Source organism: Mauremys mutica, chromosome 4 (assembly GCF_020497125.1).
Source record: "Mauremys mutica isolate MM-2020 ecotype Southern chromosome 4, ASM2049712v1, whole genome shotgun sequence".
NCBI classification, from domain to species: Eukaryota; Metazoa; Chordata; order Testudines; family Geoemydidae; genus Mauremys; species Mauremys mutica.
The window spans coordinates 33425270-33441300 of record NC_059075.1 but is presented as its reverse complement, the minus strand read 5'-3'; the positions used below and the strand labels follow the sequence as shown (position 1 = coordinate 33441300).

The window sequence follows — 16031 nt, the reverse complement described above, 5'->3', positions numbered from 1 at the left end:
AACTATTATTTATAAAAACTAGACTAACCTCTCCAAGGCACCAGGGGGTAGCTGTGTTAGTCTGTATCCACAAAAACAACAAGGAGTCCAGTGGGACCTTAAAGACTAACAGATTTATTTGGGCATAAGCTTTCGTGGATAAAAAACCTCTGCATGCTGTACTACACCTAGCACAATGGGCAGATGATCTTTCTTGGGGTCTCTGACACTACCATAACAGAAATTAATCTTTATTATTAATAGGAGTTAGAAAGAGAACCTATTAATATATACATGTGTCAAAAATCATAAAGAATGCATAATAATTACTATCTTAGATATAACAGAAAATGCTGCAGTTAAAAAACACACACAAAAAATGCCTTTACTTACCTGCTCTACGCCAGAATTTCATGTGTTTAATTCCAGCTGTTATCAGTTTATCAGGCATATAAGGATTAATTTTAACAACAAAAATCTTATCTTTGCTTCCTCTGAAATAAAAAAGTAAAATATTTCACTGCCTTTATACACAGACAAATGTATACACTCATATTTTTCTGTCTGATTGTCCAGCTTACTAATGTCTATCTCACAAAACATTCCTATAGCTCTTAACAATTCTTTTATTAGTGGTAATAGGAAGGCAGGCCATTGAACTAAAGGTATTGAGTTTACTGCCATTTTTATCTGTCTCACACTTAATTTGACAGTTTGCAGATTAGAAATCTGGAGAAACTGCTCTACTTCAGGAATCCACTCGACAGCATTTTCTTTGTAAAAGAACAAACTTGACCCAAAATAATGCAATATATTCATTCTTTGGGAATTAAGCCTTGATAGCAAATTAAGGGCTATAAGGTTACATTAATTGCAGATCTTATCTAAATCAGTTTCTCATTCTGAAAATCAATGACAACATGCACACGCTTTTTACTGAACTTTTCCATCATTCTAGTGGACTTAAACAGTAATGGGTATGACAACGTTTGTCACATCTATGTTACAATACCTATCTTCAGCAGTTTTTGAAAAAAACCCTGTCATCTTTGTTTGCTGACACATTTTGTATTTCTTTCTAAGTTCCTAAATGCAGACATATAATACACAGCTACAGGTGCTACTGGTTTGAAAGATCCTATCACTTTCAGCTATATTTCCTATGTAAGAGAAAGTTATTTACCAGTAATGCTGCTTCTCTGAAAATATTTTGTAGGAGTCTCACTCATGGGTATTTGCTCCTTAGTGCAACAATGGGAGAACTCCTTTAGCTTTTAGCTACCTAAGATTTTATGACTCTGAGGGCACCACGAGCCAGTCCGTTACTAACCACCTTACACCACAATCTGTCATGGATAAATGCTGTCCTTCAACACTGCAGTCAATTCCAATGACAGAGTGAAGCTCCCCAGTTAGAAAAGCCAATCCAAAATGATCAGCATAAGATTAAAAAAAAGGCCCTGGGTGTGTGTGTGGGTGGGGGGGAGAAATCAGTATAAAAAAAGGTGCAAGAGAAAAACACTTGAGAAAAGGCTCTGAGCTCTAATGGGAGGTGAACAGATGAAATCCTACAAAATGTAATCTACTTTGAAAATAAGTTATTGAGCATGACGAGTCTAAAACAGGAGTCCATTCTGGAGGTGAAATCCAAGCAATAAATGCTTAATATATTATGTGGAGTAGACTATGTTTGAGGTTTCTTAATGAAAATATACCTGAAGCAGAAGATGGTGACAGTGTTGCTTCAAAATCAGTGCACCTTGACAATGCCTTTAGTATCAAGCAATCCTGGTGTTAGCAATATAAAATGCAATCATATTGTCTTTTTAGTAATATACAGTACTGCCCAATGAAGTGGCATCAAATGAAAGATGTGTGGACTTACATAAGGCTTTTGTCTTTTCCAAAAACAACACTAAGCACCTTCAGACATCAAGTGTAGGGAGAGGAGTATTCCGGAATGGCCATGCAAAACACACTGGCAGGACAAACAGCTTATTAAAGTGGAATTCAGACACCAACTTAGAGAGCAACCTGCAATATGTCCACAGCACTGTCTTATCCTTGTAAAATATGGTACACATTGGGTCTGTTACAAGGGCTCTGCAAGGTGAACTCACTGCTACCAGGTAAAAATTACTTGCCATGTGAGGAACTTAAGCTCACAGAGACTGAGTGGCTTAAAAGGAGCTTTCATCAGTTTTGTCATCTTGATATTACGGTAATATCCCATGACACAGGAGGCTTTTTAATCAGAAGTTTTAAAAGCGTCAAGACCTTCATGAACCTGACAAGGGACTGCATAGACATTACACTGGTTGACCTTCAATTAGTTCACTATTGGCCAGAATGGCTGCCAAATGTACCTGGAAGTACTTAGTCTTTCACTTAGACAGGTGAAAAGACTAGTCAAGTAGCTTTTCTGGTGAGGACAAAGTGTCTACTCAGTCCTGTTTGCATGACACCACAAACCATTTTTTAACTGTAGGAACTGGAGTTGTAGGTGCTTCTCAAGTCTCCTTGGAAGCCCTCTATCAGTATAGAGCTGCCCTCATCTCCAGAATAATTATGTCCAAGTGCAGTTCCTATAGAGATAAAAATTCTCTTATTGTGTAGTCCTCTGTATTGGTTTCCCATCCCAGGTTAGACACATCTGTGGCTGCTACAGTTTGGAGAGGATGTATTTTAAAAAGTCAATTTGTAATTGGTGATTGTTCCTGAACTGTCAACAGGTCAGAGTAGCCTGGAGACCGTCTGCCATCAGATGAGATGCGAAAGTTCCTGAAAGTTACTGGAACTGCAGGGTCTGCTGAGCTTACTCATATATAGAGCCCTACCAAATTCATGGCCATGAAAAATGCATCACAGACCATGAAATCTGGTGTCCCCCCATGAAATCTGGTCTTTTGTGTACTTTTATTCTCGACTATACAGATTTCAGGGGGGGACCTGCATTTCTAAATTGGGGGTCCTGAACCAAAAGGGAGTTGCAGGGGGGTCGCAAGGTTATTTTAGGGGGGCGGGGTATTACCGTCCTTACTTCTGCACTGCCTTCATTGCTGGGTGGCCAGAGTGAGGTGGCTGCTGGCCGGGCGCTCAGCTCTGAAGGTAGCACCCCCACCAGCCGTAGCATAAAAATAAGCGTGGCAATACCATACCATGCCACCCTTACTCCTGTGCTGCTGCCTTCAGAGCGGGGCGGCTGGAGGGTGGTGCTGCTGACTGAGTGAGGGTCCAGCTCAGCAGGCAGCAGCCTAGAAGGTTGGCAATATCATACCAGTCCATCCTTACTTCTGCGCTGCTGCTACCAGCAGCTCCACCTTAAGAGCTAGGATCCCAGCCAGAAGCCACTGCTCTCCAGCTCTGAAGGCAGCACAATCATCATCAGCAATGCAGAAGTAAGGGTAGAAGCACCGCAACCCCCACTACAATAACTTTGCGACCCCTCGACAACTCCTTTTTGGGTCAGGACCCCTACAATTACAGGAACCACTGGTGCTTTTATTTACAAGTTTGTGCTCCCACCACCTTCTTACCATACTGCTTACACAGCTCTCGGTTCCTTGTGTCTGAACCCAGGAGGGAAGGGCTTTCTCCCTGCCTAGACTCCCTCACTTTCCTCCAGCCCAACATCCTGGCTTCCTTCTTTTCAGCCTCTTATATAGCCTTTGGCTAATTGGGCTGGCAGCTGGCTCTCATTCCTCAATTTGGGCAGGTTCTTTCCAGCCAGCTCCACTTTATTCACTTAAATGGGGTTGGTGTGGCAGGGGGCTGATTCTGCAGTATTTCTGCTCAGCACCCTGTCACAGTGGGATAAGTGTTTTCAATGCCTGTAAGGAAGCGCTTAATTGTCGGGAGAGCAAATATGGTGACCCTGTCCACCTTGTCATGGAAGGAGGTAATAGCAGCCAAGTGTACTCTGATGGAGGCTGTGGATAGACCTGTTTTTTTAAGTCCTAGTATATTGTCCAGGATCCTCGGTTGGGGGGACGATTGTGGTAAGATCTGTTTATCTTGGCACCAGGTGCAGAATTGTTTCCACTTATGGATATATGTCTTCCTTGTACTTAGTCTCTGACTGTTCAGTAATATATCTTTTACTTCCTCTGAACAGGCCTTCTCAACCCAAGTCAGCCATGGAGTAACCAGGACTTGAGGTGGAGTACTGCAAGGTTGGGGTGACGGACATGTTCCACATCTTATGATAGAAGGTGAGGTACTAAGGGAAGGCTTTGAAGTGGTTTCACTGCCATCTGACACAAGTATGGGAACCACGTTTGTCCGGGCCATGTGAGGGCTCTGAGAATGACCTTGGATTTGTCTTGATTGATCTTCTTAATGACGTGGCTTAGGAGTGGGGTTGGAGGAAATGCATACATCAGTGGCGCCTCCCATTTGATAATGAGAGTGTCGCCTAGGGAGTGGTGTCCCAATCCAGCTCTGGAGCAATATTGTGGGCACTTGGCATTCTGAGCTGTTGCGAATAGATCTATGGTGGGGAACCCCCATAGTTTGAATATGGATTTGAGAATTCCAGAGTCCATCTCTCACTCGTGAGTTTGTGAAAAATCCCTGCTTAGTACATCTGCTGTTGTATTCTGACATCCCGGCAGATAGGATGCCGATATCTCTATGTTGTTGGTGATGCACCAATTCCAAATGCACATTGCCTCTGTACATAGGGAGTATGATTCTGCTTCCCCTTGGTGGTTTATACTGTGTAAAACATGTAAGCTATATTGTCCATGAGGATCTTAATGGCATTGTTCTTGATTAGAGGGAGAAAGTGGTCACATGCATTTCGGACTGCTCTTAGCTCCAGTAAGTTTACGTGGAGGTTGGACTCTGCTGGGAACCAGTGGCCTTGGACCATATTGTTGAGTAGATGTGCCCCCCACCCCCAACCTATTAGGGAAGCATCTGTCATGATTGTCAGGGTTGGAGTTCTTTGTTGGATAGGGCAGACATTCCTTGGTTGCATCCACCATGTTAATGAGTTTTTTACTCTGCGTGGCATTGTGAGGCATCTGTTGAGAGACTATTTGGCAGTATATACACTGTTCAAAGCCAGACCTGTCAAGCATCTTATGCAGAGTCTGGCATGCTTTACCACAAACGTTGTTGCTGACATGTGCCCCAAGAGTTGTAAACACATTTTAGCAGATGTTTGTGGACTGTCCCTCAACACTGAAATTAGATTGACTAGAGTGAGGAAGCATTGTTGGGGTAATGTTGTTGTTGCTGTTAGACAGTCGAGATAGTCGCCTGTGAATCTAACTTTTGGAGAGGAACCAGTGTAAACTTTTGCGTATTTGTTTGCAACCCTAGGTTCGTGAAAAGGGTTATTGTGCTCTGCATGGCGTTTATAACTTCTTGCCATGTTGGTGCCCATATGAGGCAGTCGTCCAAGTATGGAAATATCCTTACTCTGTGTCTGCGGAACTGAGTTGCAACGACAGTGAAAACCTTGGGAAAAACCCTTGGGGCAGTGGATAGGCCAAAGGGTAGTACTCTGCATTGGAAATACTGTTTCCCTTGGGTGACTCTCAAAAATCTTCTGTGAGACGGGTGGATATTAATATGAAAATAAGCATCCTGTAGGTCAAGGGCCAAGAGCCAATCTCCCTTCTCTAATGCCGGAATTATTGTGGTTAGAGTCACCATTTTGATATATTCTCATGAATTTGTTGAGTTTTTGTAAATCCAGGATGGGTCTCCACCCACTGGTCTTTTTCTGAGTTAGAAAGTGGTGTGAATAAAAACCTCTTCCCCTGTGTTGCGATGGTACAAGTTCCATGGCATCTATTTGTACAAGGTGGTTTATTTCCTGTTGTAACAGGTGCTCGTGAGAGGGGTCCCTGAAGAGGAACAGGAAAGGGGGGTGGGTAGGTGACAGAAATAAAGGGGATAGAGTAGCCCTTTTAGATAATCCCTAAAACCCATTTGTCTGTCGTGATGCTGTTCCAGACTGAGTAGTATGGTGACAGAGTCTCCGAATGGGCAGGGGACCTTTTCTGGTTCCAGAGTAACAGTGTGTGGAGGTCTCGTGCCCTCGACCACACCTTCAAAATGATTGTGTAGAGGTGGATTATTAAGACGTCAAAGGTTGATCTTGGTCCTGCCAACGTCTGTTCTTTGTTTACGTCATTGGTCATACTGTCTTTGGAGCTGAGAGTATGGCGTAGACAAGAATCTCTGATTGTAAAACCTGCTGTTTCTTTTTGTTTGCAGATATGTAAATACCAAGGGTTTTTAAGGTCATCCTTGAGTCTTTTAGGGTATGCAATGAGACATCCGTTTTGTCTGCAAAGTTTCTGACCCTCGAAGGGTAAGTCTTCAACGGTTGCCTGGATCTCCTTTTGGAACTTGGAGAGGTGGAGCCAAGATGCACAGCGCATGACCATAGATGTTGCGATGGAACATGCTGCCGTGTCTGCAAAGTCAAAGGAGGCCTGTAGGGCCATCCTGGCGATGAGAGACCCCTCAGAAATGTTTGCCTTATACTGTTCTTTTTTGTCATTGGATACATTTTCAATAAAAGCTGATATTTTGGAGAACAGATTGCATGTATATTTGGCCAGCAGGGTTGCGTAGTTGGCTATGCGAAACTGAAGTGTAGCTAAGGAATAAGCTTTCTGCCCAAAAAGGTCCAGCCTTTTCCAATCCTTATCGTATGGGGTCGTTTGGGACTGGTGTTGTTTTCCCCTTTGGTTCACTGTCTCCACTACTAAGGAGTTTGGCATGGGATGTGTAAATAGGAACTCAGCCCCTTTTTCTGGCACATAATATTTTTTGTCGAATCTTTTACATGAGCGTAGTGCTGTAGAAGGTATCTGCCAGATTATTTTTGCAGGCTCCATGATTGCATAATTAATTGGCAGAGATATCTTTGCTGATGGGTATGCCTGGAGTATGTCTGAGAGCTTATGTTGGGCTTCTGGTAGCTGAGCCAACGTAATGTCTAGGGATTCAGCAACCCTTTTGAAGAGGTCCTGAAAGGATTTGAAATCATCCCCCATGGTGGGGGGTGGTGGCATTATAGTTTCGTCCGGTGACAACAAAGAGAGGTGAGTAGGCAGAAAAGTGTCATGCTCAGCTATATCCTCAGGTTCCTCAGTGTCTTCCTCTTGTGTTTCCAAGGGTGCCAGAACAGTTGATGAAGGAGACCTGGCTGTTCTGGACCTAAGGAAGCTAGGGGAACTGTGGTTTTGGGCCCTATACATTGCCCATGGATCCCAGTATGACCAGTTAGGTGGGAATGGTATGGGGGGGGTGTCCATAGGTGACCACATCCTCATATATCCACAAGTGGTTGGTGATGAGATGGTCCTGGCTTGGGTGAGAAGTGGCAAGCAATATATATTACTCCATCATCCTCTTCTTCTTCATCACTAGAGATGGGGGGGCTGATCTGCAAGGAATAGTCAGGTGGCTTGGTACTGATTTGGATGAGGTATCCTCGGTGGCGAGTAAATATTCAGGCACTGAGGCCACTATCAGGTCCGCATGCCTTATGAATTACTGTGGAACCGTGAGGCTCGGTGCCAGAGACGACATGGTGGACCGCCTGGGAGCATGAGTTGAAGCTGCGGTGCCGAGGATTTAGGGCTATGTGGCATAGGTACAGCAAGTGGCACCATTATACCACTCCATGCCAAGATCTTCTTCGGCTCCGTGGGTGATGAGCTGGAATGTTTCAGTTTAGTGTGTAAACCTCCTTTAGAGCTTGCCTGCATAGGGTCTTTAGCTCTTCAGGAACTCTCTGTGCCAGACAATCCCAGTGCCTCGCAGTCTGGCAATCTCGGTGCCATCGATACCAGGGCAGATTTTTCAGTTGGAGATCGCTTTCTTTTAGGTGATTCTCCATGCAGGGATGTCCGTGACCGCTTTTTGGTAACCTTTCTAGGAACAGGCTCTTTGGCAGCTGTTGTTGAAGTAGAGCAACCGTTGCCAGGGGGTGGCCTGGACTTGGGGTCAGAGACTGGCCTGAGGGATTTCTCCATCATGAGGAGCTTCAGTTAGAGATCTCTGACTTTTCTTGTCCTGGCTGTCAGCTTTTTGCAGTGTGGGCACTTTTGAGTAATGTGTGTCTCGACGAGGAAGTGGACACACTGAGCCTGGCTGTCAGAGACCAGTATGGAGAGTCTGCAAGTCAGGCAGCATTTAAAACCAGGTGAGCTGGGCATGCCCGAGAGAGTCGGTCTCTTAGACAAAAACAGGGATAAACCTGCTGGAAAGACAGGGGTAGAAAGGTAAAGGGAGACTTTTTTTGTGTGAAAATTAAAGAAATTAGAGTAAGGTAAGGGGATAGGGAAGCTAACTACAATTAAGCTAACCGTATCACTATGAACTAGCTACTATAAATCTTATATGAGGTAAGAGAAGGTGCTGCTGATCACTCCGACTCAAGCCAAAGATGGTAGAGAAGGAACAGGAGGACGGTTGGCTGTGCGCCGCTGTGTAAAGACTTCTCGGAGCGGTGTGACACAGCTATAGCGCTTGCGCAGCCCAACCGGGCACTGCTACCAAAAATCTCCAATTACAAGTTCAGGGCGTCAAGACACCTAAAGTGGAGCACTCACAGGGATGCTCCTTGAACAAGAACATAGCCTTGTGGTGGGTCCAATAATTCTTGGAACTGAAGTCATCTTTGGCACAAGGGTCACATGCCTTATATACAAATATATATAGAACCACTGAAGATTGGGGAACTTTCCAAAAATTCTGACAGCATCTGCTGATTTGGGAGAATTATCATCATAAATATTACTGAATCAAATCTGAATGAACTGTGTCAAATGACTGTAGGAGAAGACTCTTTCCTGATTCATCAAGGGACCTCAGGAGCAAGTGAGGACAGTAACTATTAAGAGCCACTGACAAAGAAGGCATATTCATGCCTGAACAATCTAGTTTGACAGACTATGTTCCTCTCCCCACAAGTGACCATTAAGAGATAAGGAACCAGCAACTGCTAAGGCTTGTCAGAGACAAGCATATGAAGCCTCCTAGTCAGCTCGCCAGGAGACCTGCTAGCAAGAACCAACTACTTGAACTACTATCTTAAAGATAAAACTTGAACTAAATGAGGATGGCAAGGTTGGCCTGGTTCAGCAGCTACCAGCTGCACAGCCAAGTTTGCACAGCCTCAGAGCAGAGGGTTGGGGAGGGAGGAGTAAGGACCTGCAACAAAAGGGAATCCCTGGAGAAAGCAGTTGTCATCTGAGAGTACCAACATAGGAAAGGCCTGAGGGAGCCACTGCTGGAGACCTACCATGAGAAGGTTTTGGAAAAGAAAAGTAGATACCAACATCTGCAGAAGGGCTGAAAGTGTACATCTGGTGAGTGAGGTGCTACATGGAAGGTTGATGAGGCCCAGAAAAACAGCGTCAGCACCAGCTGCATACAAGAGCCTCAAAGTCCAGTAGCTGCAGAAAGGAGAAGCACCAGACCCAACTGCATGGAACAGGAACATTAAAGAAAGACATGTGAGTGTGTGTGGTGTTTGAAAGGCAAGTAGTGTGCATGCATGTGCTGCAAAAATGGTGAGGAAGTGTGTGCAGCAGTGACTGGTGAGGGAAGGGGAAGAGTCACTTGCAGCCAATGATTCAGCTTGGAAAGGGACTTGTATGCAGTCTGTGACTATGTAATTTTTTGGGGCATGGTAAGATATAGAAATGAGAAATGCAGGTGTGTGTAGTGAGTTTTAAAGGAACTGTTTCAAAAAGTACTGGGCAGTTACTCACACATCAGAGAAATGTTAATAAAACATCTCTTTTCTTCCAGTAAGAACAAATCTCTTATTTCTTATCTTGAGTTTGTCACTTAACTTTCATAGCAATGGTTGTTGATTTTACTTTACCTACAGCTTTTCTCCCTAAACAAAGTTTTAAGTCTATGCTAAAAGCCATTGATTGGGGGAATCAACAAGCAAGGGAAACTGCTCATTTATGTCTCAGTAGTATTCTCACTTTGTATCCATTCTGTCCATTGCCATTTGAAACTAATTTTGGTATAAATTTCAGAATGAAGTTAAACTTTTACCTTACTGCTGAAAGCTTCTCTCCTTTTTTCCAGTCCCAGAGCACAATAGTATGATTGTCATCTATGCCAACAGAAGCCAAGCGTTTGCCATCCGCTAGAAAAGGAAATGTATGGTAAGAGAGTGGGTAGAGAGCATTACTCTGCAATAACAAGAAATCAAATTATTATACTAGATATACTATAAATCATACAAAACACTACTTGTTATATTATGAGATGAAAGAATGTACAAACAGATAAACCACAGTTGATGTGTTGTATTTAGGCAGATTTTTTATATGGATGGTCTAGTGGACAGAGTATAGGACTTGAAGCCAAGAATTTCCAAGTTCTAATCCTCCCTTTGCCATTAACTTAGTGCAAGACCTTAGGCTAGTCATTTATTTTTGTTATACATTTTAATCTTGGTCTTTTAGCATTTTGGCACAGGAATTATTGATGTTGCTAGCTTTTTAAAAAATTGGGATATGTCATGTCACCTAAAGCAGAGTCATTGCCTTCCTGTTCCTCTACACTAGACGCATACTTCACTTTAGTATCCTCCATATCAGTACTCATCTTCAAGAACATGCTTTTGTAACATGGTAATTGACCTCTTTAAGGGAAGTCAGAGCCCAGGTTCCCTGTGATGGGCTTCTAAAAAGAGAACAAGTCCATCTCAGGCACCTGTAAGTAATTCACTGCAAACCTCCATGGTGTGCTGACAGGGGTGGGTAGGTAAGGACACCGCTCTACCAAGTGTTGATGCCAATTCCACAAAATCCCTCAACACAGGGGGGCACCAAGAATCTCTGTGTTGAATTTAGTATTCCCTACCCTGACAAAGCAGAAACTCTGGGGTAACTGCAGATTTGGTTTAAAGAAGTGTCTCAGAGGTACTTCTAGGAAGTTTCTGAGATATTCCCAAGCTTGAAGACTCTGGTTAACATCTTGAGGCAGATCTGACTCTCAGGTATGTCATGATTCACTCCAAGTCAGAAGATGCAGCATTTGTGCTCATTTGCAACTGATCTCTTCCTGGCATGTGCACATCTTCTGAAGCTGCGGAGCTTCTTTCCTGGAAACTTTGGAGGGTTGGGGGAGAGGATAACATCTTGAAAGGTAGTAGCCAAGAAGGATTCAAAATTCTCTAATGTCAGAGGCCCAAGATCCAACAGTATGCACAATCTCAGCACACACTTTAGTTGTGCCTGAGATGAGATTATTTCCAGTGAAACCAAATACCATCCTAGAATGCAGTGAGGCCTACTACAAGAGAACAAGGAATCAGCTTCTATCAGAGTTCAATTTCCTGGGCAGAGAAAACTCAAAAGATTTAATGGGCAAAGGCTGCCTACTATGGTGGAGTGGAAACCAAGGAAGAGAGAGCCAGATCCTTTCCAGGGAACAGACATGATTCAAGTTTCTCAACTCACTGCATTCATTTTGTGCCAAGGATGGATCCTGGCTCCGGGACTACAGTCACCTTTGAATCTGAAGTATTTGACACAAAACATCATAATTGCTGAAATCATTTGAATCTAGGAGGACTTTCGGCACCAGCCAACCACCCCACCAGATCCACGATTCTTGTCATTCTAAGAATAGAAACAGGAAGTAAATAAGCTTGGTCTCTTTCTTTTCTTCTTTGCTTTCCTCTCTTTTGAGCAGACCCAAGATCCTGAACTCACTGGGTTAATCAATCTTTACAGTTTCTTATAATATTCAGATATGAACAAACTTTGGCTCCATCCTTTAATTTCCACTTAGGAAGCTGAGTACAAACAAGGTAAAGACTCTCTGTCCTTCGGAGTCAGAGTTAGATGCCTTTAATGCCACTTTGAAGATGAGAAAAGTGAAAATTCATCTTTCCATATTGAAGGCATAACATTTTGATACATCAGGCATCAGCTGGGCAGGCATCCCTCATCCAGACATGTTAGGCAGCACGTAGATTGGTCAGAGACCAACATTTTTTCCCATAACAAAAATGATCTGATTTCTTCTGTTGGTCCAAAAATACCACGATCCTGAACAAAAGGCTAGCCGAGGGATATAGCAGACAAATAAAAAATGGTGACAGGCCATAGCATAGAACCAGAGATTCACTGAAGTGTCATTAGGCTCACACAACTGCAATAATATTAATTAAAACTAACTACTAATAAAATAAACTTTAACTAATAAAACAAAACAAGATAATTAGATACTATGATGATGAGGGGCTGTATAATTATAGTACCTAGAAACAATAAAACATAATAAAGAATGGTCAAAGTTACAGTAGATGAAGGAACAGGAATTGAGTTCTTGTTTTACTGCCTCAATGATCAAAGTAACTCAGAGTTGTCTGTGGCTATGACTCCTTACAAAGTTTTGATCCAAATATTCATATTCCCAAGTGACTAGTGACATGCTTCCAAAAGACAATGTGATAGGCACAACCACAAAATCAAAGTTGGAGAGATGGAGGGGATGAATGGTAGCAAAATTGCTGCCAGTTTTCCAGACTGGATTATACTACACAAAGAAAAATAAAACAGTTATATATTATAAAATCTCCTTAGTTCTTTAATATGCCTCATACTTGACTAAATGGTTCATTCTTAAAATGTAAAAAATACTATATACATCTCAGTTTCACAAAGGCATCAGACAGCAGTCGCAGTAAACGCCAAAAATATACAATCTAATATTTTATAGGTCTACAGGAAGGGTTTTTTGTGTTCTGCATTTGAAGCATATCAGACCTACCTTGCACTGCACAGGCCTACAAGTATAGTATAGGTAGGGTTGCTTGTTTATTAAAAAAATGCAAATTGAATGTAGCTAGCCATTCAGGATGTTATTTCAATAGATTATATTGATGCAGAACGAATGCAAACCAAAAACTGCACTAATCCACAAATGATACAATGTATTACATCAATCATCTGATACCTAGTTAGACATTTCCAAAGTAGCATGTCATTAATCATATTTTTGAACAAACTCCCGTGCTATTAAAAGATTATCAAAAAGGTCTATTATTTTCTTATATACATTTAAAACAGCCAGATGACTTGTTTTGTACACCTGTGGAAGCATGTTTTTGACCTGCATAGAAAGGAAAATGGCTAATTTTGTTGAATGACCACAAGATGTGCCCATATTTTCCACTCCAATAGCTCCTTGAATTACAGCTGATGCTTCTATTGCTTCCTCAGCTTAAAGGTTTATAAAGTGCATTAAAAAGTGCAATTTGCTACTTCCAGGTAAAAAACGGTTATCTACCTTTCGCAACTGTTGTTCTTAGAGATGTGTTGCTCATGTCCATTCCATGCAAGGTGTGTATGTGCCCACGTGCCCAGTTGTCGGAATTTTTTGCCTTAGTGGTATCCGTAGGGCCAGCTCTGGGGTCCTTTGGAGTGCCGTGCTCATGTGCTGGTATATGCGGCACCGCCGTCCCTATGCCCCCTCAGTTCCTTCTTGCCGATAACTGCAACAGAGGGGTAGGAGGGCAGTTAATGGAATGGACATGAGCAACACATCTCGAAGAACAGTTACTAAAGGCAGGTAACCATTTTTTCTTCTTTGAGTGCTTGTTCATGTCAAGTAGCGACCCTGCAGATATCTCAAATCGGCACCCGGGCCAAGAAGGCTGCTAAAGAGGCTTGCACTGTAGCAGAATAAGCAGTTACAGTCACCATAGAAGGTACCTTTGTCAGCTCACAGCAAAACTTGATGCAGGCAGTGATCCGTGATGAAATCCTCTCTGTAGACATAGGGAGGCACTTCATTCTGTTTGCTACTGCAACAAAGAGCTGTGTTGACTTCCAGAATGGTTTAGTCCTTTCCAGTATAAAAAGCCAGCGCTCTTGTAACATCAAGAGAGTGTAGTCTGCACTCCTCATCTGACTTATGAGGTTTTGGGAAGAAAACCGGTAAATGTTCATATGAAACTGTGAAACTAACTTGGACAAGAAGGCTGGGTGCAGTCGCAGTTGAACTTTATCCTTATAGAACACTGTATAGAGTGGTTCCGAAGTGAGAACTCTAATTTCGGAGACCCTGCAGGCTGACGTTACAACCACCAGAAAGGAGACCTTCCACGAGAGCAGCAGAAGGGAACAAGAAGCTAATGGCTCAAAGGGTGGACCTGTGAGCCTAGACAGCATGACGTTCAGGTCCCAAGGTGGGACAGGTCGTGGACTTGAGGGTAGAACCGCTCCAGGCTTTTCAGAAACCGAACCCCCATGTCATGTTCAAAGATCAAACTGCCTTGTGTTGGAGGGTGGAAGGCTGAAATAGCTGCCAAGCGGACCTTGGCTGTTGAGAAAGACAGGCCCCGAAGCTTGTGGTGAAGAAGATAGTGCAGGATAAACTGGAGAGAGGCCTGGTCAGGCCGGAAACCCTGGTCCGAAGCCCAGGGCTTTCTGCTACCCATGAGGACCTGTTGAACACAAGCCAAGCATGCCCGTTCTTCTGCATTCAGCCATGCAGCAACAAGGCCATCATAACCATTAAAAAGTGACAGAGAGTCCTGTGGCCCTTACAGACTAACAGATGTATTGGAGCATAAACTTTTGTGGGTGAATAACCACTTCATCAGACACATGAGGTGGAAATTTCCAGAGGCAGGTATAAATATGCAGGCAAGATAACAAGGAGATAACAAGGTTAGTTCAATCAGGGAGGATGAGGCCCTCTTCTAGCAGTTGAGGTGTGAACACTAAGGGAGGGGAAACTGCTTTTGTAGTTGGCTAGCCATTTACAGTCTTTGTTTAATCCTGAGCTGATAGTGTTACAAATTTGCAGATGAACTGAAGCTCAGCAGTTTCTCTTTGAAGTCTGGTCCTGAAGTTTTTTTGCTGCAGGATGGCTACCTTTAAATCTGCTATTGTGTGTCCAGGGAGACTGAAGTGTTCTCCTACAGGTTTTTGTATATTGCCATTCCTAATATTTGACTTGTGTCCATTTATCCTTTTATGTAGGGACTGTCCAGTTTGGCTGATGTACATAACAGAGGGGCAATACTGGCATATGATGGTGTATATTACATTGGTGGACGTGCAGGTGAATGAACTGGTGATGGTGTGGCTGATCTGGTTAGGTCCTGTGATGGTGTCGCTGGTGTAGATATGTGGGCAGAGCTGGAATCGAGGTTTGTTGCATGGATTGGTTCCTGAGTTAGAGTTACTATGGTGCGGTGTGTAGTTACTGGTGAGAATATGCTTCAGGTTGGCGGGCTGTCTGTGGGCAAGGACTGGCCTCCCACCCAAGGCCTGTGAAAGTGAGGGATCATTGTCCAGGATGGGTTGTACATCACTGATGATGCGTTGGAGAGATTTTAGCTGGGGACTGTATGTGATGGCCAGTGGAGTTCTGTTGGTTTCTTTCTTGGGCTTGTCTTGCAGTAGAGGCTTCTGGGTACACGTCTGGCTCTGTTGATCTGTTTCCTTATTTCCTTGTGCGGGTACCATAGTTTTGAGAATGCTTGGTGAAGATTTTGTAGGTGTTGGTCTCTGTCTGAGGGGTTTGATCAGATGCGGTTGTTCCTCAGTGCTTGGCTGTAGAAAATGGATCCTGTGGTGTGTCCGGGATGGAAGCTGGAAGCATGAAGGTAGGCATAGCGGTCGATGGGTTTTCGGTATAGGGTGGTGTTAATGTGACCATCACTTATTTGCACCGTGGTGTCTAGGAAGTCAACCTCTCGTGTAGATTGGTCCAGGCTGAGGTTGATGGTGGGGTGGAAGCTGTTGAAATTGTGGTGGAATTTTTCCAGAGTCTCCCTTCCATGGGTCCAGATGATGAAGATGTCATCAATGTAGCGTAGGTAGAGAAGGGGCGTGAGTGGACGAGAGCTGAGGAAGCATTGTTCTAGGTCAGTCATAAAAATGTTGGCATATTGTGGGGCCATGTGGCTGCCCATAGCAGTGCCACTGGTCTGGAAGTATATATTGTCATCAAATTTGAAATAGTTGTGTGTGAGGATAAAGTCACAGAGCTCAGCAACCAGTTGTGCTGTGGCATCATCAGTGATACTGTTC

The 16031-nt window shown here is 43.4% G+C and overlaps 1 protein-coding gene across 3 annotated transcripts in view; it reads right to left on the bottom strand.

Moving 5' to 3' along the window:
• EML5 (EMAP like 5) overlaps positions 1-16031 on the bottom strand; it is a 337324-nt gene that overhangs the window by 124783 nt on the left and 196510 nt on the right. For all 3 annotated transcript variants that reach the window (XM_045015105.1, XM_045015106.1, XM_045015108.1), the window contains 2 exons: positions 10024-10117; positions 373-473 (listed from right to left, as the gene is read on the bottom strand). In XM_045015105.1, the coding sequence (XP_044871040.1) occupies positions 373-473; positions 10024-10117 (195 nt within the window). The remainder of the gene's footprint in view (positions 1-372; positions 474-10023; positions 10118-16031) is intronic.